Source organism: Phacochoerus africanus, chromosome 5 (genome assembly GCF_016906955.1).
Source record: "Phacochoerus africanus isolate WHEZ1 chromosome 5, ROS_Pafr_v1, whole genome shotgun sequence".
NCBI lineage: Eukaryota > Metazoa > Chordata > Mammalia > Artiodactyla > Suidae > Phacochoerus > Phacochoerus africanus.
In genome coordinates this window covers 48,994,534-49,021,720 of record NC_062548.1, presented here as the reverse complement: position 1 = coordinate 49,021,720, position 27,187 = coordinate 48,994,534, and the positions used below count along the sequence as shown (strand labels likewise).

The following is a 27,187-nucleotide window of genomic DNA, read 5'->3' as shown; positions in this document are numbered from 1 at the left end:
CGTAAATAAAATTATAGGCTCTTACATGTCTTAATTGGAAAACTGTTTCGGATGTGGCTTTTCTGGATTCTGTTTCTTGCCCCGTGCCTGGGTCTCACTGTCATTAAGACGAAAGACAGTAACGTTTAAGACCTTCATGTGAACGAAGAAAAAGAGATTTTTGTCACCTGTTTCCTGCTGCCAGCATTAAATTTCATAGAGGAAGCCACACGCAGTCTGTAGTCAGAAATTTTTACATTTGTAGTTTAAATTCTCATTTCCTCCCCCAGATCTGATTATGGGCCAGGAACAAATAGATAGTTACCAAAAACGAGTAAGCCCAGATTTTTTTAACACTTTATTTCAAAGGAACAGTATCAAGGGAATTAATGTGTGAACTTGTGTATTTACTTTTAAAAGGCCTCCAAAAAGCATTTCTCTTTTTGGAGTTTTGATGGAGTAAATGATGAAATAAATTGTCTGCATAGGAAGTTGCCTCCACTGTCAGTGGAAGGGCACAAGTTGACTGTACTTGGTTTGGGGGTTGTTTTTGTTTTTCAAAATAAAGATGGCACAGTCGAATCCTCTATAATCTTCTGGAAGGAATCTAAGGCTGTGGAAATAGAGATGCAGCTGTCCCAGAGGCTTAGTGGGGCTAGGGGTCAGGGTATGGGTATCGAGGAACAGTAATGTCCTGTGTCCTCCTGCCCTCAGCCAGACCCAGTGCAGAGCACGGCCACACACTGTTCAGAGCAGCATGCTTCTGGAGCATTCTGAGGGGGACCAGGGTAGTGATGGAGGGCCTTCCAGGACTTGTCACAAAAGGTGTGTGGAAGGAAACTGGCTCAGGACCAGATTGGGACATGGGGTGGCAACTTCCTTGCTGAAAAACAGAGGTCATGACTAAGAGGGCCCATGGATTGTAGTTCTAGGGGACAGAATCAACATTGGGATCCGGCTAGAAGGGAACATTCTGGTTCCCAGGAGGGCGAACTTTGTCGTACCTGATGCCCATCAGTGAGGACTGCAGTGTCTGAGGAAAAGGTGGGCACCTGTCCCAGCCAGACTGCAGCATCCCGCTGCAGGTCACCCATCTGGCCTAAGATGCTGGCTTCTACTCTGACCGAGAGTTGCCCAGGTAGGTCTTTGGACGTAAGACGTTGAAACTCAGGGGTTTGCGCCTGCCATGTCACTGGCTTCTAGGAAATAGGTGTTGGGGACAGCTCAGGTGAGATGGATAATAAGGTCACCTGAGCCTGGATAGTAAGGAAGTTCTTGGGTGTCACAGCAGGTTAAGGACCTGGCCTTGCCACAGCTGTGGCACAGGTTCAGTCTCTGGCCCAGGAACTTCTGTGTGCTGTGGGTGCAGCCAGAAAAAAAAAAAAAGTAAGAAGGTGTAACACATTCATCTTAATGCCTTTAGATTCATATTTTGTTATAAGAAACAGGCAAAGGTCAAAGGGGTTTCCAGACTTCTCTCCAGCTTCACAGCTTGGTTTACTGGCAGTTTCCTAATGGTCAGAATGGAAATTGATCAGAGCTGCTTATTTTTCTTACTCAACAGCCACATAAGAGCAGTGGGCAGGACATATGGAAAAAGTAAGCTTGAAAACACTGGCTGCATCTCATAAGCTTGCCTATTTTATTTTATTTTTTTAAAATCCTAATAGCTGTTTATAAAGCACCTGCTTGAATTCATGCCTCTCTGCTCAGGCTTGACACATTGTGTACTGGGGAAAAACATTTAGGAACCTCACGAGCCCTCATGCTGAATACTACCACTTTATTTTTTTCTGATCCTTTTCATTTTTCATCTGGTGGCTCAGTGGAATTGATAGAGGATGTATCAAAAAAGAAAATGATGCAATTGAGAAATAAACCCCGGTGCGTGGGTGGGGGGTGGGGTTGCACGCACGTGCACATGTGTTTGCATGTACTTGGGTTCTGCTTGTTTGATTTCTGAGAACCAAGGTGATTTCTGATAGCACTTACTGCGGTAGAACTCCAGTGGCTGGGGCCCTCTTTCTTCTGTGGCTAGCTGGGAATTCTGGAGCAGCTGAGGCCAGCCTGGTCACTCAGGTGGGTTTCCTCCAAAAACCTTAGCCGCTGACTGGTTGCTTCCTCCTCGTCAACTGTGAATAAATCTCAGCCGATAACAGTGTTTCTTCAGACAGCCCCTTAAGTAAGAAGACTCAGGTTGAATGAACATCCCAGAATTTTTACATCTTCATGCGATGTTGGACCCTCAAAGTGGTTGCCTGCAGAGGTAGTTCTTCCTGTAAAAGTTTTTGGAGGATCTATTGCAATTAGTTTAGCGCTGGTTTCTGAGCCTGCAGGAAAGTGGTTTTTTATGGTTTTTGGTTAAATCAGTCTCCTCAGGGAATAAATCAGGAAGGCCTGCCCCCCTGTGCCAGGAGAAGGGTTTCTTTCTCTTCTGCTCCACAGTCCCTAGTAAGTGCTGAGCAAAATGAGTGCTTATTTGCCTAAGTAGGTTCTCTTGTGTGTTTACAATAAAAACAAAATGAACAGACAAAAAACAAAACCCATGAAATAACAATCATTTCTTCAGAGCCATACATTCCACATCCAAGAAATCCTTTCTCAGCTCAGAGTCAAAGATGGATTCAGAGCCTCATTCACATTGATTACTTAAACCTCATCTCGATTCTACCCCGGTATTTGTAGCTCAGGGAACATGTGAAAACAGTACGGGGTGAGATGTTGCCCTGGATTTCAGTTTGGTTTCTGGTTCCATACTGTAAACGCCAGTCGTGGTGTGCTGGGAACTAAACTGGCCACTGGCCCCACGAAGGGAGGGCTGCACCCTCCTGTCTCTGAGAACGAGGACAATGGCAATGGTCTAAGTGCCTGTATGACACAGTCCCCCAACCCCGTCCCCAGGGCGTCGCACTCCCCGTGGTCAGATGGCACTTCATGGCAGGCGGCTGGGTGTAGAAATGGCAGGGAACCTCATCGTGTGACCTCGGCCCTTTCAAACACCTGCCGATCTGAACAGTGGGGAAGAATCGGGTGTTCGGGAAAAATCAGAAGGTTTGGCTTGGAGGATGCCAAGCTCATTATGCATCGACAGTCTCATGTGTATGTGTGTGTGTATGTTTAATTTCACACTCTAGCTGGCGGTGCTACAGAAAGCCCTTTCCGAAAGCCCCAGCCTGATTTCACTATCAGCCACTTAACCACGGTATTAATGTTTTTTCAATTGCTGAGCTTTTAAGATTTGAAATTACCCTATGGGCTGGAAAATTGTTCTGTAGCTGAACCACAAGAGTCTGTTCATTTCGTACCACACATCTCTTAGTAACAGAGTTCTTTGGCGTTGAAAAATGCCCTCGTTGCTCCCCACCCCTCACACTGGTAAAGAAAAATGGATTAACCAGGTACCTCATGGTATTTTTTTTAATATGGGAAATAATGTTACCAGTAAGTGCTTGATTTCAGAAAATCATTTCCAAGAGTTTGGATAAAAATTCAACTAATATTTTGCACTTTTGACAGAATTGCCTGGGTCTGACACAGTTTCATTATAAGTTTTGATCCAGGACTTTGGTTAGGAAGCCTAGGCTCAGCAAGTTCGCCAGCTTAGTATGATACTTGCAGGATCTGAGCCGGCCTAGTGTGGACTTCTGCTCATGACTTGGAAGTCGCTTTACATTAAGAGGAGTTAATAGTTCATTGTACCTTTTTCTTTTCTTCTTCTTCCCTCCCCCCACCCCAATCCTTTCCCTACCCTCTTGTTTTTTTCTTTTCTTTCTTTTGAGTTTTAGCGCTAGATTTATGGCATAAAACACTTTCTTAAGAAACTACATTTTCTGTGGCTGAAAATCCACCTCATCACTATTTCCCCTTTGAAGAAGTTTATCTGTTCGTGTCAAATTGTCTTAGTTAAAAAATGTGGCCTTAAGTAGTAGTAAGAGCTTTTGTTTCAAATGGAGACCCACTTTATTGATCAGGTGTCAACATTTATGTTGTTAATAAGCACATGGCAGTTAGCATAATAAAATATTTATTTGGGGAGTTCCTGTTGTGGTCCAGTCGTGATGAACTTGACCAGGGATCCATGAGGATGCAGGTTTGATCCTTGGCCTTACTCAATGGGTTAAAGATCCAGCATTGCTGTGGCTGTGGCGTAGGCCAGCAACTATAGCTCTGATTCAGCCCCTAGCCTGGGAACATCCATGTGCCACAGGTACGGCCCTAGAAAGCAATAAATAAATAAAGTATTTATTTGATGCTTATCTGTCTTGCAGACTAGAAATAGAAATGGCAGTGTCTTTTTGATAAGTGGGTCATATTAGGGTGGGAGCAGGCAGGGTGGGTATCTGGAAAGGATTGTAGGATTGAGGGTGGGTTTGGAGGTATCCCCTGCCCTTGATCTCCATCGTCTCTGGTTCACCTTCAGGAAACTGTACCATGGATCCTTTCCCTGTGGTGGTCCGTGGTCTGGGTCACTGTGGGGCAGAATTAAGCAATCTGGTATTTAAGGGGATAAAAACTTTAATTATGCCTCCAACCAGTGCTGCATGGAGCTAGTAGGCAGATTCTTGGGTCAGCCAGACCCTATTCTTTGTCCTGCTAGGGCCTCATGTGATGTGAGGACAAATATGACAGACAACAGCATTAAACTAGTGAAGTCAAGGAAAAGCTCCCCCAGAAATAAATAAATAAAATAAAGAGAGTTTTGTTTTGTTTTTAATGGAAGTTTCTGGGCTCGGGGTAGAATTGGAGCTGCAGCTGAAGTCTATGCCACAGGCACAGCCAGCACTAGATCTGAGCTACATATGCAGCCTACACCATAGCTTATAGCAATACCAGATTCTTAACCCACCAAGTGAGGCCAGGGATCAAACCTGCATCCTCACTATGTCAGGTTCATAACCTGCTGAGCCACAATGGGAACTCGAGGACATGTTTTATTGCTTGAGAAATGATCTTTGGAATTTAGGTGGAAAAAATCCACTGTGTTAACTGAGATTAAACCTACTGTTTTAAAATGTAGAAGAGGATGTCTTCTAAAATTAAAATTCAGGAATAGGATGTCTTTTAAAATACTCAAAATAGAATTCTTATTCCACAATCTTACTTTATAATCACATACTCTACATATTGGCTAGGATTTATTGCAGCAGGAATGTTGGTCATTAAATTTATGTGTATAGAGTCAAGGAATAAGAGCAATATTTGTCTCTTAAAAAAACTTCAAATCTGGAATTCCTACTGTGGCACAATGGGATCGGTGGCATCTCTGCAGCACCAGGACGCAGGTTCAATCCCCAGCCCAGCACACCTTCAGCATACGTCAGAACTGCACCTTGGAACTGATCCCTGGCCCTGGAACTCCATGTGCCATGGGGCAGCCAAAACAGGGAAAAAAAACAAAAAACAAACAAAAAAACCAACCTCCAGCTAAATGGTGATAGAGGCTGGGTTAGAGTAGCCCAGACGCATAATCTCCTTTGCAGAAGTTAGTTTATGTTGTATATTACTGTTCTATAAAAAGTTAAGGATAATACTCCTAAATAGAGTTGCTAACTCTCATACTGATACGTCATCATCAAGTGTATGCTTAGCTCCAGAATTCCCGTTGTGGCTCAGTGGTAACAAATCCCACTGGTATCCATGAGGGTGCTGGTTCAATCCCTGGTCTCACTCAGTGGTTAAGGATCTGGTATCGCCCTGAGCTGTGTAGGTCACAGGCATGGTTTGGATCCTGTATTGCTGTGGCTGTGGCGTAGGCTGGCAGCCATAGCTCCGACTTGACCCCTAGCCTGGGAGGTTCCCTGTGCTGCAGATGAGGCCCTAAAAAGCAAAAATAGATAGATGGATAGGTAGATAGATAGGAAGGAAGAGAGAGGGAGTAGCGGAGGGAGCTTGTACGAGTGCAGCCTCCAGGGCCTCCCACAGACACACCCTGTCGTGTTTCGCCTCCAGCCTGCGTGGATGTGTTTATATCTGTGCACTTACACAAGCTGGCAGTTAGCTGCGGAACTTTTCTCTCTTTAAAAGAAGCATCTGCTTATCTCCTGCCCCCACAAACAGCAGGGTGTTTATCTCTAAGACGAACAAGTTTGGGTCCCCAAGGTTCCACGTCTCCTCAGCTGCTGGTCAGGTTGATGCATTCGCTAGGTTCTCCCTTTGATAGAGCCAGATTCTGCCGCGGACCGGCATCCAGGGTGGTGCTTCTGGCCGCTAGCCTGAGCTTGAGCCAGGCAGAACCTTCTCAACTACCCCCATTAGTGAGGATGTTGAACAGGGTTCAGTAGGTTCATCTACAGGTTGGAGGGAGTTAGCTCTGTTTTTTGTTACAAGAATATGAAGTATAAGTATTTTTGTCCAGAGCATTTAGTGGATGTTTAGCATTTAATGCCTAGGAGGGTAAGCTCATGGGGGCAGGGCCTGGCCCCCCAGGTTGCTGTACTCAGAACATCTCCTGAAACAGTGTCTGGCTTGTGGACATTCATATTTGTCCGGTAAGTCAGTTTTACTAAACTTTGGGTGACTTGCCAGCAGTTTTTACCAGCCTGTCATCTTTGTAAAACATGCAGCCTAGATTTCACAGATTTTCTTTGGATACTTGGCATTTTCTTCATTTCTGATTCTAGGATTGAAGGCAGATGTGTTCTCTCAGAGAGAGCCATGTGTAGTGAGAAATGAGAGGGTCCCTGGAGCCCGGGAGAGGTGGGTGATCTGGCTGTGAGCGGCCTCGGGGCACCCTGCGTGCTGATCCAGTCACCTCATCTAAGGGTGCGTCCCTCAGGGAGGCCATTGGAGGATTGGATGAGAGAACTCTACAGGCCTGGGTGTGTGACTTAACTTTGTTTTGGGTTTTTAGGGGGTTTGTTTTTATTTATTTGGCCATACCTGTGGCACATGGAATGTCCAGGGCCAGGGATCCAACCTGTGCCATAGCTATGGCAATGCTGGACCCTTAACCTGCTGTGCCACCAGGGAACGTCCAGGATGACTTAACTTGTTAATCGCTTCAAACAGTTTATAGCAGGGACAGAGAGAGCCCTTGGTTGCTGATACTGTGAAAAGATAGTAACGATTTGGTACCTGTGAGAGAGTATTTAAAGAGCTTCAAACTAGGAGTGGGGTGTGTAACAGTTACATCACCACCTGGCATCACATGGACCCTGAAATTATGTTGTCTGCCAGTGTAGCCATTTAAAATTTACCCTATTGGAGTTCCCGTTGTGGCACAGTAGAAATGAATCTGACTATGAACCATGAAGTTGTTGGTTCAATCCCCGGCCTCGCTCAGTGGGTTAAGGATGCGGCGTTGCCATGAACTGTGGTGTAGGTCACAGACGTGGCCCAGATCTGGCATTGCTGTGGCTGTGGCATAGGCCAGAGGTTGTAGTTCCTATTAGACCCCTAGCCTGGGAACTCCATATGCCACAGATGCGGCCCTAAAAAGCAAAACAAACAAACAAACAAAAAATTTACCCTATTTCATAGGCTTCTGCGGAGTAGCGATAGAACTGTCCCTGTGACAAAGGCACAGCTGAGATGGTTTTCTCTGCGGTTGGGGGGTGTTCAGGGCACATGCCTGCCTTTTCCTGAGTTTCCCATCCTCGGCATGGTGCTCTGTAGGAACCTTCCCTCTGTCTCATTCCCAGCACGGATAATTCCAGAGTGGATCCACATGTCCTTCCTTGTTCGTTCCCACACACAGGGTGCCCTGCCTCTCTCAGCCTTCGTGGAGTCGTTGTTCAGTACCCTGGGGACAGAGAAATTTGGGGCAAGAGGTTTGAGAAGACTGGGTTAAAAACTCGAAAAAGGACTCACTTGTGGGTGCTCGGAACCAGCATCGCTTTTATCGATAACAAATAAAAACTCCAAATGCCAAAAAAAGTTTTGTTTTGTTTTGTTTTACAAAACTCTAAAACAGGAGGCTATGTTATGTCATGTTATGGCAGCATCTGATGACCATAGGTTTTTACATAGCTTACTGTGGTTAAAACCTAACATGTGTGTTTAATTGCTAGTGCAGTGTGTTCCTTTTAACAGAAAGTTGGCATAAGCCACGTGTGAATAGCAGTTGAAATCCAAGAATCTCATCTCTTTTTCCCGTTAGCTGTGTTACCGAGCTGTTCTCTGAGCATGGAGAACACGTTTCCTCGTGGGTCGTGGAGAATCCCGTCCTCCTGATGCTCCTTGGGATCTTTGGACCACTCAGATGTTTGTGCTCTGTTTTTATTGGCCGTCACGTGGCTTTGAAATGGGCTCATTAACCAGTGGCTGAATGCCCTGGGTGTGGATGGCAATGACAGCTTAATGAAAGGGCCAACCTCCCTGCTTTTTCTCCTTTCAAAAATGCCTCTGCTCTTACACGCAAAACATTTCCTCTCCCCATGTGGTGTTTGCAGACTTGAGGCCATCTCTATTGGCTGCATTTAATATCCAGACAAAACATGCAATTACGCTTTAATTTGGCCCCACGGGGGGCGCTTGTGCTGACTGGCCGGTCCCATCACTAACTCATGGGGTTTTCACTTACTTTGAATAGGACAGACATTGCATCTAATACTCCTGCAGGCTGTTAAAGTGTTCCTAGGAATTTTACCTTCCCTTATGATCAAAATATAGTTATTTTAGGAAAAACCGAAACTGTTATGTTCTCCTTTATTTCGGGGTGTTTGGGGGACCACGTTGATGGTACCATTTTTGTGTTCATTTGCCTTCCTGAAATGGAAGTATATCCTTCTGTAGCTGGGATGTTTTTAAATTTGGCAGTTTGGAATCTCTGGTGGTGGAAAAGGAAATTAGCCTCTATCCCTCCCTTCTGGAAGCGAAGTTACAGAGCAGAATAACCTTTCATGCATTATTGTAGCCCTCGAAGTTAGGGGGTGTCCCCAAACATGAAAGTGTGTATGAGATGGGCTTGCCTCTAGAAACTGACCTTGTGGGCTTTCTGAATGACTGATGGAAAACAATGTGATTTTTGTTCTGTTTGTTCTGATGCAGCTTCCATGAGGCAGTCTCAGGCTGAACCTGCAGATATGCGCCCGGAGATATGGATTGCGCAGGAGTTACGGCGTATTGGAGACGAATTTAATGCATATTACCCAAGGAGGGTAATGCTGTTTTCTTTACCCCTCTTTTCCCCTCACACCCTCCCTCCCCCTGCCATTTTAAAAAAAGAACAAAATCGCAAAGGAGACTGGTTGTAGTTTGGAGCTTATTCTGGAAATGAGAGCTAGTACTTGTGTGCCACTGCCACTCTTCCTCCTCCACCATGTCCAGTTTGTTTCGTGGCTGAATTTCAGTGGTGGCAGGTGGAGGGGATATGGTTAGGAGGCTGGCGACAGGATTTTAGGAGCGAAAACCTTAATTAAACCCTCCGTGTTCACCAAAGGGATTCTTTATACACTTTGAAATAGTCCCACAAAAATATTGACAGAGGCTTCAAGCCATCATGGGTTTCTGCCCTCCTTTGAGGCAGTTTGGGTCAAAGTTGAAGACAAAGTTAAATTTGCATCTTCACTCAGCCAAAGGGAAATGTGCCCTGCGACTTGCCAGGAAGAGCAGGAGAGCCTTCTTCCTCCCAGCTGCCACTACTGTGCTTGGTGTCCCTTTATTGAAATAGATGAGGCCAATAATTAATAGCCTCTAATTTGGGGTATAAAAACTCTACCCCCCCCCCAAATTGACTGCCACTGGAATTTTTTAGATGTGCTGTTGGTTTAAAAAAAAAAAAAAATTCAGCCTTAGGTCTTAGTCTGCAGACCCAGTGTGTGTTCTTTTTGTTTTGCCCATTGGGATCTACATTACCCTTTAGGTACCTTTCTGTCATGGAAGACACTTTAAAATGTGTGGAGGTAGGCTCTTGGGACTGTGTGTGATGGCTGTCCTAAGAGGTACATCAGCAAACGTGTGATAGAATGGGATTCAGGCTTGCTTGCCTTTTTCCTAACAACCACATATGAAGATTTTTATGTTGCTTTATCCAGAAGGCAGATGCTTAAATCTTATCCTGTAGGAAAATGACTCCCATCATTCTTTTTTACTGTGTTACTTCTCATCTGATTGCTCTTTTCCCAAACACTGTTGTTTCATAGCAATACCTGGTAAAGATTTTTTTTTTTTTAAGTTACCTTTTTCTTCTGGATGAGTTCATGCTTAGGACAGCCCAGTATTTCTGTTCTGCTTTAAATGTCTGTCTTGTTTGTGGGTGGCTATGGCTTAGTAAGTGGATGTTGCCTGTAGATTGCTTTCAGTCTTGTTTCCTTGTCTGTATATAGTACCTTGTAAGCATTGAACATACATGGAGACATTTTCCCATCACAAGAAGGTCTTTCATTTCTTCAGTATAGAATCGCCATACAGGGGTTAGTTTGGGACTTTGAGAATCCGCCCCCCCCACCCCCAATCCTTTTTCTACATTTTGTGGGGGGGCATATGTGAGTGTTTGATGGGAAAGGTGCTAAAGTATGATTGTCATTAATTGGGAGGTGTCACATTGATGAATGGGCTGCGGAATTTCTTGTGATGCTGTGTCTCTAGCTAGCAGAATGTCTGGCATCCCACACCTGATAGGGACCTAGTCATACAATATAAATCCCCTCTCAGCCTAGATCTAAAATGATCCTGGTTTTTGCAAGGTTGGTTTGTTTTGTAATTTGCCACCAAAGTCACTGTCCCCCTGGTTCCTCTGCCTTGGCTTCTCTGATGGGACCTCAGGGTTGCTGTGTGTGTGAAAACACAGCTTCCTGCTGGACTAGGAGAGATTGATCAGGATATTCAGGATGTTGGTCCTCATGGCAAGGTGGGGAAGACACAGGTGGGCTGAATACATGCAAGTTCAGCAGGAAGAGGTCCCTTCTGATGGGTGTGGCAGCCCCTCGGGGGTGAGCCTGGGCCATGAACTGACCAGCATGCTGGGCCTGCTGCCTTCCCCATCTCTGAGGGGGTGGTAGCCACCCTCAGGGCCAGGTCTGACTTGGCTGGGACTCCCCAGGAGAGGAGACGCTGTGGGCCCTTGGTGCCTTCGGAATCCAAGAGTTCAGGGCACCGACATAAGCCACCATGGAGCTGTCCTCAGGGATTGGATCACAGCCTTTGGCCAGAGAGCCAGATGTGTTTGAAGATGTTTTGAACAATTTTCTCTTTAAATATACACGAAATATCAACGGCTCTACAAAGCTTTCCCCTAAGCCTGTGCAGATGGGTCTGGTTGATGTGTCTCGTGGTGGCCCTGTGTGGTCATCAGTGACCAGACTGGCTAGGGTGGCGTGGCGCTTGGAGCCTAGCCAAGCCCACAGCCATCCCCTCACATGGGCTGTCAAGGTGGTGGACAGTGCTGGCCGTGTACAGAGGAGTCCTGGGCCATGGCGTTGGGTTCATTACCCTGCGTCTCCATTGAAGGTGGGAAAACCACCCCTGACAGGTCACACTCTCCCTCCCCAGCCCTCTCCCAGTTTCATGTTGGGGAGGTCATAGCTCTTTTTTCAAATGAGATGTAAGCTATTTGTTCTCAATGCTTTTGGCAAAAGAAATATGTCCGTCTCATTGCAGTATTTTGCAATAGTTTGCACTCGTGAACCTTAGTTGGCATTTCTCAAAAAAAAGAAAAATGGATCAGTGCAAAAATGCCATCTCGAGTCACTTACCAGCCTTTCTAAAAAGGCTGGAGTAATGGGGGAGGAGTAGGGACAGCCTATAACCTGACTTTTCTGAAACAAAACCAACATACCTGGGTCTCCTAAATAGCCAGTTCAAAGCAGCAGACAGTACCTGGGAACAGTGACACAGTGATGCCCACTTTGAGAGATGTCAGATTCAAAACCATCTGTTATCTGCAGTCACACTGATGGGCCACTCTTGAGTGTCTGGGGAGGAAATGGGAGGCAGTTAGCTTTCAAGTTACAAGCTGTCTGCCCCGGGAGGGGTCGCTTCTTGGCCAGCGGAGTCCACCACACTGTGTGGGTCACAGCCTCTGAAATGCTGGGGGTCTCCGCTGGCTTCATGCCCCCACAGTACCTTTTGTAAAGTCTTGGTCGTTTGTTGCCATGAGCCTTGCGAAGCCTGACAGGATATTTTCCCGTTTTTCCAGTTAGAACAATAGAGGAAGTTGTCGTGTAGTTGTCATGTGTTCAGTGCGCTTGCGGGCGGTGGGGAAGCGTGTGAGACGGAGCCATGGAGGCTGAATCCTTGAAGCAGGAGGTGACAGAGGCCCAGGTGAGCACAGAGTCCCCTGGTGCATGTTTCCCTGTCCTCTCGTGATTTAGCATCCTTGCCCCAAACCGCCCGGCCAGGGCAGGGCCACCCGCCCTCGCCCTGATGGGAGTTTTACTGCTCCAAGTCTGCTGTGTTTTTGTAACTTGGTTTTGAAGTCATTACAGACTTAAACCAAAGTTTCAGGGATGGTACAAAGACCCCTTTTGTATCTGTCACCCCAGTTCCCTGCTGTGAATATCACCCCACGTTTGCTTTCCTGGTCTCCCTCCTGACACCCACCTGTGTGCAAACTCTTTTCTGAACTGTTCGAAAATAAGTTGCAGGCACAGGATTCCTTTACTGTTAAATTCATCAGTGTGCACTTTGTAAGAGTAAGTGTATATCCTGTGTAACTGCAGCATAATGATCGAGGTGGGAATTAACAGTTACACTACTGATGTGGCATCTGTACCTGTGCAGACTTTGCCAGTTGTCCTGACAGTGTGACATTGCGTCCTCAGGGCATTGTCTCCTGAGGCACAGTGTGTCAGGGACTCTGGTCAGAGGTGGTGTCCACCACCACCAAGTTGGTACTTTTGCCCTCGGGGATGGAAGGAAAGTGTGTGTGAAAGAACTTTCCTGTCACTCCTCTAAGTTTACTTCACTTACCAACTTAAGTCCATGGGCCCCTGTTTCATTCAGTGGGTTTTATGTTTTACTCTCAATACTGGATATGATGCTGAAATTGTCACAGATTTGGCCAATGGCAGCCCCCCGGCTGCCATTCCACCACGTCATTAGGCATGAAAGTGCCTCGGCAGCCCAGGCTCCCATAGAACATGTTGTAGGATAGAACCCCAGGCCCAGAGGGTGCTGGAACCCTGGGATGCACACTGGACGGCCTGCAGCCCCAGGGGGTCCCAGCTCCCACGGCGCCCTGTGTCCAGCTCTGTGAGGGAGGGGGCTGGGGGCCTCCCCACAGGCAGCTGGCTTTCCCTGCGTCCTTGAAGGCCTCTGCTGGTGGTTTTCACAGCTCAGAAGTAGCATGAGTACAAGTCCCAGCTTCATGTGCTGGAGGGCGGGTGGGCAGGGCTGGGCCCTGGTCCCCTGGAGGCCTGGGGTGTTGTGTGCTCACCGCTGGTTCTCTAGATGGTGTCCATTTGGGTGGGATTCTTGACGCTGGGTGGGATTGCAGTCTGAGGCTGTGCAAGGGGGTGCCAGGCCCTTCAGAACACAAAAGGATGTGCTCTTGGGGTGATTAACCCCATTCTCTAACCACTATGCCCCACCCCCCAATATGGAGGCTAGGATGAGTCACCTTGCCTTGCTGTCTGATCGTCCAGCCTGAGTTGCTCTGTGCGCAGGTTAGCTGCTCTTGGTTAGCTGTGACTTGGGGATGTCCTAGTGGAAGTGGACAGCAGCACATAAGGCCATGACAGGTCTCTGGATGGGCCAAGAAGGAGGTGAAAACTCTTTTATTATTTGATCTCAAGAAACAGTGTATCTTTTGTTCCCACTGCCTACCTCCTGCTTCTGTCCTGGGCATGTGCAGGCATGAATTGACCCATCTCTGTGTAGGAGGAAGTGGAGCCCTGAACCAGAGAAAGCAGAGAAGAAAGGGTGTCTTACAGGCTGGTTTTGAGGGAAACCACAGTTTAATTGGAGTATCAGCATGTTAGTGTTTTCATATAAGTCGAGCCTTATTGGAAGGGGGTTAGGGGTGCCAACTCCCTCTGCAGTTGAAAATCCACGCTCTGTTCTCTCTGCCTCAAAACAAAGGAATTGATAAATGACTCACCCACGGCAGGAAGCTGAAAGAGTTCGGATAAACTCAGGACTCAGCCCCTAGTTCTTTGTGTTTGCGGCTTTTAAAAATATTTTTTTATTAAGACGTAATTGATGTACAGTGTTGTGTCAATTTCTGCTGTGTGGCAAAGTGACTCAGTCATATATATACACATACACACATTCTTTTTTAATATTCTTTTCCATCATGGTCTGTCCAAGGAGACTGGATATGGTTTCCTGTGCTGTACACTAAGACCTTATTGTCTGTCCAGTCTAAGTGGAGTAGTTTGCATCTACTGACCCCAGACTTCCAGACCCTCCCCCGACAACCACAAGTCTGTTCAACCCCAGTTCTTTCAATTCCACGTGTTGTGTCTCTAATCCAACATTTCCCCACACTTAGCCAAATTAACGATCTGTAAAATGAAAACACAGGTACTGTATTGAAAAAAAAAAAAGAAATCTATCTCTAAGTGGGCCTCTGCGGTTCTAAACCGTGTTGTTCACGGGTCACCTCTGCTGTATGTGAACTTGAAGTCTGTGTTGTCTTTCCCAGTGAAAGTCCCTGTGCTGTTTGGTTCTCCTTTTTAAAAGTGATATTTTTCTGTAGAGATTCTTCTGTAAGTGGACAGAGAGGGTCGGAGATGCAGCTTGTTTGGTGATCGCCTGAACCAGAGGCACGTGTTCTCAGACAGTTCTCTTTTTAGGCCTTAGTGGATCAAATGTTGGAATTCAAGCAAATAAGATGCTTTCCGTCACTGTCTGAGAAAAGAATAATGAAAAGTCTGTGTATCAGACATTTGATTGAAAACCAGACCCACCCTGTCTCAGGACTCAGGATTCAGGACTCACACCAGTTGATAGAAGGGCAGTTTTCAGAGCAAAGACAGTTAGGAGTTGGATGAATACATTGGCACCTACCATTTAGCTCGTAACACAGTTTCCAGGTGGAGCAAGTGTTTTCCTTGGAGTCAGATGGGGCAGTTGTGGTTTTAGGAGTCTGGCACACCTGTCTTATGCTTGCCATTTCCGTACCACCAAGAAGGTGAAAAGAAGGACCCCGTCACGGAGACGCCAGAGCCTGTGAGAGAAGAGCCATCCTTCCTGTGACATCAGCTCCTGTGACTTGTCCCTGAAACCTTCCCGAGAGCCTAGGGTTCAGATTGTCTCCATGGAGACAGCAGCTGCAGGTCGTGGTTTATTGGACCAGGGCCTTGCATGACTTGTGGAGGAGGAAGTGTGATCTTGCAGGAAGATGGAGCTCCCAGACAAGTGCAGGCTCAGACCTTGAACCCTGACTCTGCACCCCATCCGTTCACCTTCAGGCTCCCCATTTCCAGTCAGTCTGCTGGGGATGTAGTGATGATGAAACTAAAGCATTTAGAGATGGACCTAGGAAATCCTTTCATCCCTTGTCACTGTCATTCTGTTTTCTTTCACTTTGAACTATAATTGAAACACTTCTGAATTGGTCTTCACAGTTGAGAGAGATGCTAGTAACTTTGTTTACCTGTCTGCTGAATATCCTGCTTGTTAAAGGAAGCGTGTGTGTGTGTGTGTGTGTGTGTGTGTGTGTGTGTCAGACCCCTGACACGCTGTGTCTGTCTGGGTTATGCAAATGAGAGCTGAAGTTGAGGCCCTGGTGTGTGTGTGAATGGCTGGCCAAGCTGGATGTGGTTGTGTGTTCACACTGCCCCCGAGGGTGCCATCGGGCTGTGGCAGGTGGCCACACCTGCACGGCTGCCTGGCCCTTGGGGGACCAGAGGCCATTAACACGTAACCCTGCGGAGGTGCAGGTGCTTGGAGGGGGACTTCAGAGAGGTCTAAGTGGGGCTTTTTTAATCTCTTGAGGAGGAAATGAAGATGCACTTGAGGCTTGGCCCTCCGGCCGACATACAGAAATAAGAAGCCTCTCGCATCATTCTCTGCTAGACTTCTCCCAGCTGAGCCAAAGCAGAGAGGTTTGAGTTGTGGTTAAAGTGCTTACATCTCATTAGCATTTTTTGCATCGGAAGGCTGGGGCATTTCAGAACGCTGTGTTCTTGGCTCTGAATCTGATACTGCATCTCATGGAGCCTGGAACAGGAGATGTAAGAGCCCTCACTTCAGCTTCCCTTATGATTGGCCAGAGCATAGTGACACACCTCACAGGTCATGGGCCAGGGTTCTTCATTTCAGCCATCCTGGGCCCTGGACCTGAGGGCTGAGCAGTTATCTAGAGATCCACTTGGTTATGGTACTAAGAAAATCCAGTGTGTGCCAGCTTAATGGGGGAGAGATTGTGCGTCCTCCCAAACACCTTACCTATAATAGGTTCTTTGAAATGATGTATTGAAAATGGGAGGGAAGTGGGGTTCGTGCAATGGAGTTTTTCTGTGCCGTTTGGGGATCACATCACCAGTGTAAGGGGACTTTGTCGAATGCTGTGGGAGAGGGATCTCACCCCTGGTGCTTGGGGCTGGAGGGGAGGTGTGCCACATCCGGCTGAGGGGCTCCCCAGCTCCCTTTCCACAGCTGTGTTGACATCAAGGCATGTAAGGCACCAGCTATGCAAATGTCTATGCTGCCTTGGTGATAAATAGAAAGTGAATTTGGTCTTTAGGCAGCATGGCAGCAGCATTGGTCTGACACCTGGGAACAGCCGCGGATTGGGACCTGCACTGACATCTGAGCTGAGATGCCCTGTGACTGTGGTTCTTGGTTTAAAGTGGAGAGAGGCCGGCTCCTCCTGGAGATCGCCACATTGAGTTGTCACACGCAGGCCCTGTTCTTCTGTGACCTTTGTTGCTCCTTGTCATTTAAGCTAACATTGAGCGTGACAGGTTACGAATGGGTAGAAGTGGTCTTCCATCACCCACGAGGGCCACGCTGTCCCTCGCCTCACCCTGTCACCTGTGATTATGGCAGCACTCGTCATCATTCTGGAAGATGCTGTGATAGCCCCCACCCGGAGGGGTGGGGAGGGCAAACACCATCCAGACAGACACCACATTCTGCCTTGCCCAAACTGGAGCAGAGGTTCTTTCTCTCCCAGAGTCCTTCTTGGTCTCAGAACCCAGAATGCAGTCCCCTGTAATGTGTTCCCACTTAGAGGTAAATCTTCATTAATAAAAAGTTGAGAACATCCTGGTCATTCCGTGTTGAAGTTCGGTAAGAAACCAGTTTTTGAACAAGTCTTAAAAATTACTCCAAGTCTCAGTTCTGTAGGTATGCCTTGCTTTTTGGTTTGTCTCCCAGAGTTTGGTGTTGGGCTCTTTTTGGTAAGACAACAAAGGTAGTGTTCTGTTTCCCTTGTTACCTTGACTTCCAGGAAACTCTAACCTGAACTGCGGCTCTCTTGCGGAAAATCTCAGCCCTAGTTCCTACAAGGGAACTTTTTTCTTAATGTTATCTGTGGTCTTTCTTAGCCTTTATTTTTTATTGCACTGCGTGGTTTGGATGGTGAGCTCCCCGGAGCAGCACTGAGCGTGCCTGTGTGTTGTGCTTACTGAGACACGCAGCCCAGGGAGTTTTGGCCCCACTTTGGAGCATGGATCTGTGAGCGTGTGTTCTCCACTGTGCTGATAGCTGAGCTGAGCTGTTCGGGTCACTTGGTAGTTCCAGATCCTTGCTCTGCGAGCTCTATCTGTGAAACGGCAGGAGAGGCACACAGGCTCGGGGTCGCAAAGACTGAAAGGTTCGTGCCTAGTTGTTCTATTTAGCGGTGACAGTGATTCATTTAGCTTTTCTTTTTTTTTTTTTAATTATAGTTGATGTAAATGTTCTGTCAATTTATGCTATACAGCAAAGTGACCCAGTCATACATATACATGTATACACATTTTTTTTTCACATTATCTTCCATCATGTTTCATCACAAGTGACTAGATATAGCTCCCTGTGCTATACATATACAGTAGAATCTCACTGCTTATCCACTCCAAATGCAATAGTTTGTATCTACTAATCCCAGACTCCCAGTCCATCCCATGAGAGTGGGTGATTCTTCTCGTCCCCAAGTTCAGGCGCACAAAGTCCAAAAGCCTGGCGTGTCTGGTTCACTTGGCAGAGGCCAGGCACGTCTCTATCTGCAGCCCAGTCAGAGCTGCCTTCTGCGGGCGTGCCGGGGTCAACCTGACCCATTCCCCTAGGCAGCCTGGGGTCAAGGCCTCTCCCACATCCCGCACACCTTCTTCCCTGGGTGGGGCATGAGAGCATGTTTTGCTGTGATTATTTTGGCTTCAAAATTCCGTGATACTTGATAGGTGGTCTCAAGTGCAACTTGAAATTGGTCCCAGTGCTAAAGCCGTGGTGGTGGTGGCCGGTGCTGGTCCCATTGCCTGCTTCCCTGTCCCACCCCATTTGGAGGCCCCACAGGCTGCTCCCTGGCCCTGGTAAGTCAGCTGGACCCTGCTCCCCATTCTAGGGTGGTCCCTTGCCACAACCCCCTTCTAGCTGTGATTGCTCCAGATTCCTTGCTGAATGCTCTTGACACTGTCTCCAAGCTTCAAAGAAGAGTGAGTCTGTCCAGTGAAGCTCAGAGCACCTGAATCCCCCATCACCTACCTTTATGGGCCTGCTCTTGGACAGAATAGATCTGGAATGTGACATTGCTTTTCATTCTGGTTTTTTGCGGAAAATCAAGTACTTAATCACCATAAATTTAATTTTCATTAACTGGCTGCTGTTTGCTTCTTGTCATGCGCAGGGCCTGCCTCTCCTCCTGCAATGCCTTCAGTAACTCTCTGTCCTCAGAATCAGCCCGGGGCTCGGCCCTGTCTCCTGCCCTGGCTCCCCCACCCTCCACCCCACTCCCAGCAGATGCTACCCTCTCTCTCCTTTTCTTTACCTCGGTGTTGCCCTTGTCACAAAGTCATGGTCATTTGCACGGCTCTGTCTGAAACCAGAGTGTGAGCTCCATGAAGGAAGTGCTGTCATGTGGCTCTGGACAGGAGGGACCCCCCCAGCATCTGGACTATGTTTGGCTGTAGGCCTTGGGTTTCCCTGTAAAGTGTGGGTGTTCTCTGTCTGTGAGGTGGGAACCTGTACCTGCCTGCCTCCTGCTCCAGGAGCAGCGGCTGTGGCTTTCTCCTGGGCCCTTCCCACCAATGGCGGCCCCGTAGGCGCCCTGTGGGGGGCACTGTGCCGTGCTCTTCTGCACGTGGTGCTGGTGGCTCAGGGGTGCCTGGGAGACCTGGGTGCAGACACAGGCTCGAGGTCAGGCGTTCCCTGTGACACAGGCAGGTGTGGAGCAGGAGCCCCTCGCCCGAGAGGAGCGTGGACTATCAGGATGGCCATAAAAGTCAGTGAGCCCAGATAATGCAGTTCCTGATCTAGACCATGGAGGTGAAAATTCCCCATGGGCAGGATCTACACCGCACGTGGGTGCGTGCGTGCGTGCATGCGTGTGTGTGTGTGTGTGTGTGTGTGTGTGTGTGTGAGACGCACATAAATTATTTGTGCCTAGTAGCTCATTTCATTCTTTAATAATCTCTTTACCCAAATGACTCATTGTAATAGATCTTTCTTAAGTGTTTTTATGATTTAGACTAAAACAGCATTACGTAACTCTGGACTAAGAAGTGTTGTTTTTCACTTAAAGGGCAGAGGATCAGGAGCAGTGGTTGGTTGAGCATGAGCAGGTGTATTCGTTGGCCAGGGCAGCTGGAGCACGGTACCATGGACAGAGGGGCTTAAACAGCAGAAATGTCTTTTTCATGGTCTTGGAGGCCAGAAGCCCCAGGTCCTGGGCTGGCTGGGCTGACGTGGGCTGCCCCCCCCACCCCCACCCCAGCACCGTCTGGTGCAGACCGGGGGCTCTCAGACTCCTGCACGGGAGCTGATTGGTACAGGGGTCAGAGGGCAGTGCGTCTGCCAGACCTGCTGAGCCAGCAGCGGCTCCGGCCGGCGGTGCCAGCTGTCAAGGGCTTTCTGGGCTGGCACGGCTCTTGGCACCAGTGATAATGGCTTCCTCTGTTGAATGTCATCCAAAAGCAATTGTTCGCTGGCTTAACGGCGTGTGCCATGTCGTCACGTGTGCCGTCCCTGTGTCCTCACTAACTCAGATGTTGCAGCATCCTTGCACTTGCCAGGGATCGGGTGTTCTTTTGCCAGATTTTTCTTTCGTTCCCCTTCCACCCCCGCATATCTTTGCATACCCCAATGTTCTTCTCGTGTGAGATGAAAAGCGAAGCTCAAACTAAACTTGGGAAGATTTCTCTGTCTCTTGTCCTCAGAGGATGCATGGAAGGTGCCTCCTCTCCGACGCTATCAGTTCCGGAATGTGCAGTTGGCTAAGTATCAGCATTGGGGTCTGTCCCTAGCATGTGAACCCCATCCCCCTGTGGTGTCGTTTTGCCTCTGTTCTCTAGTCCCAGCCATAACAACTGGTTGGCTTGAGATTTCCCACCTTGAAGTGATAGTTTAGCTGAGCCCCACGCACGCTTTTCTTCATTTTAGTAAGCCGTGGTTTTATTTTGAATAAGCCTCTTTCAACCTGTTAATATTAGTCTCAACTAAAATTAACCTTCCCCGAAATTATTCTCACCCAGAAGCAGCAAAGTAATTTTGAAAGTTAAATCAAAACAAAGCAATCTTGTGTGTCAAACAGATAAAAATCACAGACTGTGGTTTCGGAGCGCCTCTGCAGGCATCGCTTACATAAAGCCGCTTTCCTCCAGTCTGGTTCTGGAAGGAGCAAGGGAAGTGCTCTGGCCTTATCATGATTCTATCCTGTCCAGCCAGCCCTAGAGGACCGTGGAAACAGCAGCCGAGAGGGCTTTCCACTCGCAGCTGGCATCTGGGGGCAGGGTTTGGGTCTAAGAAGGGAACGCCTGTCCTTAGCCTGACTCTCGGCCGGTGGTTCGGGGACACGGGTGGGAAAGCACCCCCCAAGCTCCCAGCGGAAGAAGGGGGTTGGTGGGGCACTCCAGACAGAGCAGAGAGTTGGTCTGGGCTGTGGATTTCAGACCTGAACTGGGAAGCAGGTTGTAGCTCCCTTCATGGAGGCAGATATTACCAGCTTTGACTGTTTCAGAGTTTACACCCTGCACTGATCTGCCAAATGGATTGGAACTCAAAGACCCCAGGGCCTCCGAGATCTTGAAATAACCTGGCTGTTCTCTTTTGAACAGTTTCTCGGCTTGTCATACCCTATGGTGGTCTCTGGCCAACAGGCCTTTTCTATTTTTCGTCACTCTTTGACCTCCACTCTGCGGTGGAAGGGGGCCTGGGGTCAGCTCTGCCAGTATCTGTGACCTTGGCCGCAGTGCTGGGCCAGTGGTTTACCCAGTGGAGCCACACGCCCACAGCCAGAGGCGCAGTGATGCATCAGTGCTCCACTTTATTTAGCTTCTTGGGGCAAATTACCCCAAATCGCTGGTTTCTCAAATAAATTACAGCCGCCTGCAATGAGGGCGTCTGAAACATTTGAACGACAGTAATTTGGTCAGGAAGCTGCTTACCTCTTATGCATAGGTTCCTTTTTTCCCTTCTCTGGCTGCTCCAGGGCCCTCTTCCTGGGACCCCACCTCCAGGGCTTGGGGTGGCTTTTCTTCAGCACCTGTGTGGAGGTGGTGGGCATGTTCCCTTGCCAGGGTAGATGCTGCTTCTGATCAGGCAACTCTGGCCAGTGGTGGCATCCACTGTGGAAGACTGGTTTTCAGAAGGGTGAACAGATTCAGGGACTCTTGGCGTTTTCCAAGCATCCTTTTTGGTCACTTTAAGAAAGAAAATCATTTGGTGCGCCTGCTCTTTATGGGTTGACGTCTTCCTGTGCAGGGGCGGGAGGAAGGACTCTGCTTCTTGGTCTCAGGAAGACTTGGCATTTGGGTGACATGGTGCCCTCTAAGGGGCACCTCCATAGCTATTAGGATGGGACTGGTGGTTGCCTTAAATACGGGCATTTTCCCCCTCCCCTACGCCCAACCCCCACCCCGCCTCAAAATAAGTTGTGGCTGGAAAGTAAGCAACTTTCCTTTTGTTGTTTCAGGTCTTTCTGAATAATTACCAAGCAGCCGAAGCCCACCCTCAGATGGTTATCTTACGACTGTTACGCTACATCGCCCGTCTGGTGTGGAGGATGCAGTGACGCCGGGTTCCTTGCGGAGCCGGGACGTGTGCAGACATTTCGCTTGTTCAGACCAACGAGCCCAGCACTGTGGCGACGAGCCCAGCACCGTGGTGTCTCGGTGCCTCGAGGTGCAGCCCACGGTTCTTTGCCGGAGGGGCAGGCAGCCGGCTGGTGTGTCCCCAGAGGACACTGAGCTGCATGTGGACCTGACCTTGTCTATTGATCACCCCCATGGCAGAATTTCTAATGGAAGCTTCTGGTGAATGTAAATGAGGGAGGATTTTTTCTTTTTGAAACTGTGTACAAAATCATGGTTCTCCAGAGCAGGATTTGATGCAAGAATGATGTTTTACATGGGGTGTGGGTTTTTTTTTTTTTTTTTCCTTTCCCACCTTCTTTGATAAGAACAGGTTTTTCAAAAAGGAAATGGAAAGAAAGGAAATGGAAAGTTTTTAACCAGCTCAAGTGATTTTTGTACTAAAATTTTAAGAACCTTTTGCCTCCTCTCAGAGGATTATGTAAAGACTCCAGTGGAAACTGAGCCAGCTAATTTATAAAGCTGCCTTAGTTTATTTTTAGAGGTCACTGTATAGCATTTTTAAACGGGAGCAGTGTGGAGGGGCCCACCCTTCCCTGCCATTGCCTTTGGGCCTTTTTTTAAAAAAAATCATTAATTATCAATACCAAAAAATTCTTCTGAAATGGAACTGATGGAAGGGGCCAAAGGTCTCTGGTCAGCCTGTATTGGCCTGCCACTCCCGTTTTGTAAATATATATTTACCTCCTTAAATTCGCTTGCATCTGCAGCAAAATTTCTCTCTCCCTGTGTCTCTCCTCCTCTCTCTTGGTGATGCTCCTTAAGCCTGTGGTGACACTGATGCACATGTTTGGTCCAGGGTATTTTCATTGTAAGAAGTGATTGGGTCAGAACACACGTTAGCATCTGCCTGCATCTGACACAGCCTGACTTGTGCTGCGCAGCTGGTAGCTTGCTCACTGGGTTGTGCTCTGTGTTGGTTTTCATTTGGTTTTGACGGGCTTGTCAGTTAGAATTGCTCTGAAGAGGTCATCGTGGCCATAACACAGAGTATTTTGTCCCCTTTGCTGTTGGTGTTCCCAGATGCAGGCTTTCCCCAAGTAACAGGATGGACTCAGCCCAAGGTCCCAGGTGGTGCACATGCCCACCTGTGGCCCCATCCAGCTGCAGGTGTCTGAGGTGGCAGTTGGCACAGCCTGTGGGCGGGGCTTCAGACAGCAGTTTCCTGAGCATCCTGGCTTTTCGTCCACCTCTGTTCACCTGGCCTTTGATGGCTAACCCTTGGTTGCCACCCTTCGAAATAGAGACTCAATTCTGCTTTCAGCCGTCCCATAAAAAACCCCATTGGGCACAAGTCTGAAATGCTCCCTTGGCCTTCTGACAGCTGTCCATGTCACTTGCTCCATTTCCCTCAGGAGAGCTGGGTTTTGTCAGGCCCCCTGAGTCCATCCCCTGCTTTTGGGGGTGCCCTCCCTCCAGCCTGCCGTAAGGATGGCAGGGAATGGAAGCCCTTAAATGGGTCGGTCTCTTCAAAGGCAGTTCGGCTACTGGGGAGACCTGAAAAAGACAGAGTGTGGGAAGAGCGGAAGTGATCATTCTGTGAACCCCAGAACTCCTACAGTTTTTGGAACCTCGTTATCAAACAGCTTTTTAAAAGAAAGACATGATTTCTCAAAATGAGTCAACAGTGCCAATAACTATCGTATTTGCTTTTGGCCCATCGAGGACCAATGTTTCCACATTATGGGTTGGAAAAATCCATCCATTTTTGTATCTTCCTAATTTTATATAAATATATATATATATATATATATACACACACATATATATATATAGCATATATACTTGTTTTTTAGGTAGCGATATTTGACTCCAAATATTCTTTTTTAAAAATTTTCATTTCGCCAACTATCTCCTTGGGGCCTCGAATTGTTTTAAATCCGTGTTGAGTCTCAGCTTGTGTCCTCGACGTGTCTTGAACCCCTCTGTAGGATCCTCAAGTCTACGCGGTTGTGAGGCGGTTGGTAGGATCACGGCCGTGGGTCTGCTGGACACATACACCAAAGACGTATTTGGTTCTGGGCTGCACCCCTCCCAGGATCCCCGTACTTTCATGCCAGTCTCTCGGACTGGAGCACTTTACTCTGTTCCTTTGGCCCCGGGGGCCGGGTGTTCCTGGCCCACGTGCAGGTTTACCTTGGGCTCGGTGGCCTCCAGGCCCCCGGGCTGGCCATGGAAGCAGCCAGTGAAGAAAAAAGAGATTCCAGGAATTATAGAAGTATTAAGAGGATGTCGCCCAGGACTAGGGGAGGTGACTGGATGTCTCTGTACTGTACATTTCTGTTTATCAGGATGCCTCCCTGGAGAAAGGATGCCCACGGTGGGTGTACCTTTGACTTCCTAAGTTTGAATCTTTCTTAGACTTTTTGTAGGAAAAAAAAACAAAAAAAAAAACAAAAAAAGCCTCCATCCCTTTTTGGAAACTTAATGCGGGTTTTGTGCCTTGACCACCTCGTCTCTTGTGAGGTTTGTAGAAAGTGTCCTGTGACTTTTCACAGAAATGCAATAAACACACAGAAAATTAACTTCCTGAGTGAATTTTCAAATGACCTGGGCTCCTGCCTAGAAATGAATTTTTGAAGGGTTCTTTTGGGGGGGCGGCGGGGGGTGTGTGGAGAACCAGGTAAAAAGATTCCTTCTGATTGGAAAGAAACTGTACACAGTGGACTACCACTTTCTCCTGTTTCCCCTTCTTAATATTGTATATATTTTGACTATTTATTAGATTAGGAAGTCATATTTTACTTATCAACTGAGCCAAACGTCTGTGTGCAATTATTGTTTCCTTTACCTTTCATGTAAATGTTTGTACAGCATAAAGGAGTAAAAAAAAAAAAAAAAATCACTTTTTTACTAAACTTTTTCAGAATTGAGGATTGTAAATATTGTAGATTCTTTTTCTGTGTAACGTGTCCTACTGTTCCATAATGCTGTAACTTGTAGAAATGTTGTATATTTATTTCTGGCTTATTTAATGTCTTACGTTCTAAAAGGTGTTGCTCCCCATGACCCCTCACCCCTGCTGTCCCAGGAATGCTTTAACTCTGAGGTGGTGACTGGTCAGCTCACGGCAGGCTCCGTGGTCTCCCCAACGTGGCCCTTCAGCTCTGATTCCGGGTGTTTCCAGTCAAATGGGTTTCACTTCGTCAGGTTTGCCATCCCCTCGGTGAGGTGTGTGTGTTTAGACACCTCCCCAGAGACCCTAAATCCATCAGGCTCAAAAATCCACTCTGGAACTCTCCAGCGACTTTCTTTCGTCCCCAGACGAAAGCAAACGCTGTGACGTCCAGGCCACATCTTAAAACAACCACCAAAGTGGTATCGTTGGCCAAGGGAGAGCTTTTTCCATTGGACATTTACCCCTGACCACACAGTGTTGAGAGATGTGAGAAGATCCTCTCCCAGAGATGCTGCCGTGAGTTTGCCGATGGCCAGGGCGGGCTGGGATGAAGGCCCAGGGGGGGACCCAAGGACCCTGCTTCCTGAGTGACTTCAGGACCACCTTGTACCGCTAACTCCTTGTGGGTGAGTCCTTGAGTTTCTCCTGCCCCCTTTGGCTTCCTGTGCTTTGAGATGCAGACTAAACTGTGTGTCTTTAGGAATTAATTGTACACCCCACACCCCCAGCCCTGAACCACTCCGTCCCTCTGCGTTTGATCCCACCTGCTTCTTCAGGGTGGCGCCTTCCTCTTGCTTTTCCAAAGCCTTTGGGGCAGTGGGACGGGGGCCCTTTGGTCTGGGTGTTAAGATGTGAAAGCCTTCCTAGCAGTTTTGTGTCCATAGGTCTGTCCTCCCGGCTAATTTAGCCTGGTGCCTGTGGGTGGATGTGTCCACCTGTGTGTGTCGCTAAACCAGCTGGGGTAACTCCTGTCCTGCTCTGAACGGCGTGGTGTGCAAAAAGCAGCCTCAAACTGCGAGCTCAGTAACTTTGACTACTTTTGTTTGGGAATTTCAGACTTTCAACACTCTCCTAAGTTTTTTTGTCCAGGTTCTGTGACCACTAGTTACTGTATCAGAACTCGTCAGGTACTCGTTTATAAATAGCACTGATCTGTCTGTATACTGATTCATCACTAACTTGTTTCCTAGGACCCAGCATATGTAGCATTTGTATTGCAATTTCCCTGGCTTACTTGTGTTTTGCACTGATGAATTTTGACAGGGTAATTGCCACTTTACTTGTGCAATACTGCTGTAAATAACTGCAAATTTTTTTTAAGAAACTCGATCTTTTATGTTCTTAATTTTATATAAATAAAACTTTCAACTAGTTTTGGTGAGCTGTTTGATTTGTTTAACCAAGTGGTAGAGAACCGAAATCATTTGGAGGGCTGTGATTCACCTACATAAATACCATAGAGTCACACTCAGCCCTTGTCACTCACAGAGTGTGTGTGGCCCACACGCAGGTTTCATGAATTCTGACTTGAAGACAATTCTCTGTATGTACAAGCAAACCACTCTTTAAAGTTTTGAAGTGGCTGGTGAGCACGACTGCAGAGTGTTCTACCCAGGTTGTCAGGTGTCACTCAGCACCTGGTTAGGAAGGGGTGGTATTTGGTGATGGGTCTGAACCACGTTGATCAGTGACTATGGCAGATACCACGCCATCTCACTTCATCTCCAAGTTTGAAGGAAATCCAAAAGATGAGAGTCTGGTTTGACTCTAGGAGAAAGCATTTATCTATAGCACTGGCTATAGATGGGAATTGACAGGGACCTAGACCCATGCGTAAACCGATCACGGCCACCTCACTCACCTCAGGGAGTTTCAGGGGCCCACGCTACGTAGTGGGTGTGAACTTGTTTTAGGAACAGCAGAAATCTGAGCCCGATTTGGGGATAGAGGTTGTAAAATCCTAAGTGAGTTGCATAATTTGCCACTTTCACTCTGAAGTAAGTGCTGGGTAAGTTCAGGAGCAGCTGGGCTTTGTTTGAAACTGGTGGTATATATTAGCTTTTCATTTTAATTAGGTGAGCAATGCATGTGTGTACAGATAGATTTCTTTATTTCAAATCAAGTGGTGGTTCTGGCTCTGAGATTGCCAACACTGCTTCCTCATCAAGGCAGGAGGTTGAATTTTTCCAGCCCA

The 27,187-nt window shown here is 47.6% G+C and overlaps 1 protein-coding gene across 9 annotated transcripts in view; it reads left to right on the top strand.

Moving 5' to 3' along the window:
• BCL2L11 (BCL2 like 11) overlaps positions 1 to 26,367 on the top strand; it is a 44,947-nt gene extending 18,580 nt beyond the window's left edge. For 4 of the 9 annotated variants that reach the window (XM_047781206.1, XM_047781202.1, XM_047781205.1 and 1 more), the window contains 2 exons: positions 8,968 to 9,077; positions 21,917 to 26,367. In XM_047781206.1, the coding sequence (XP_047637162.1) occupies positions 8,968 to 9,077; positions 21,917 to 22,015 (209 nt within the window). In that variant the 3' untranslated portion in view covers positions 22,016 to 26,367. Of the gene's footprint in view, positions 1 to 905; positions 4,700 to 8,967; positions 12,181 to 21,916 lie in introns of those variants that run through there. The other 5 variants (XM_047781207.1, XM_047781204.1, XR_007135043.1 and 2 more) reach the window with 4 other exon arrangements.
• Positions 26,368 to 27,187: the final 820 nt, after the last annotated feature.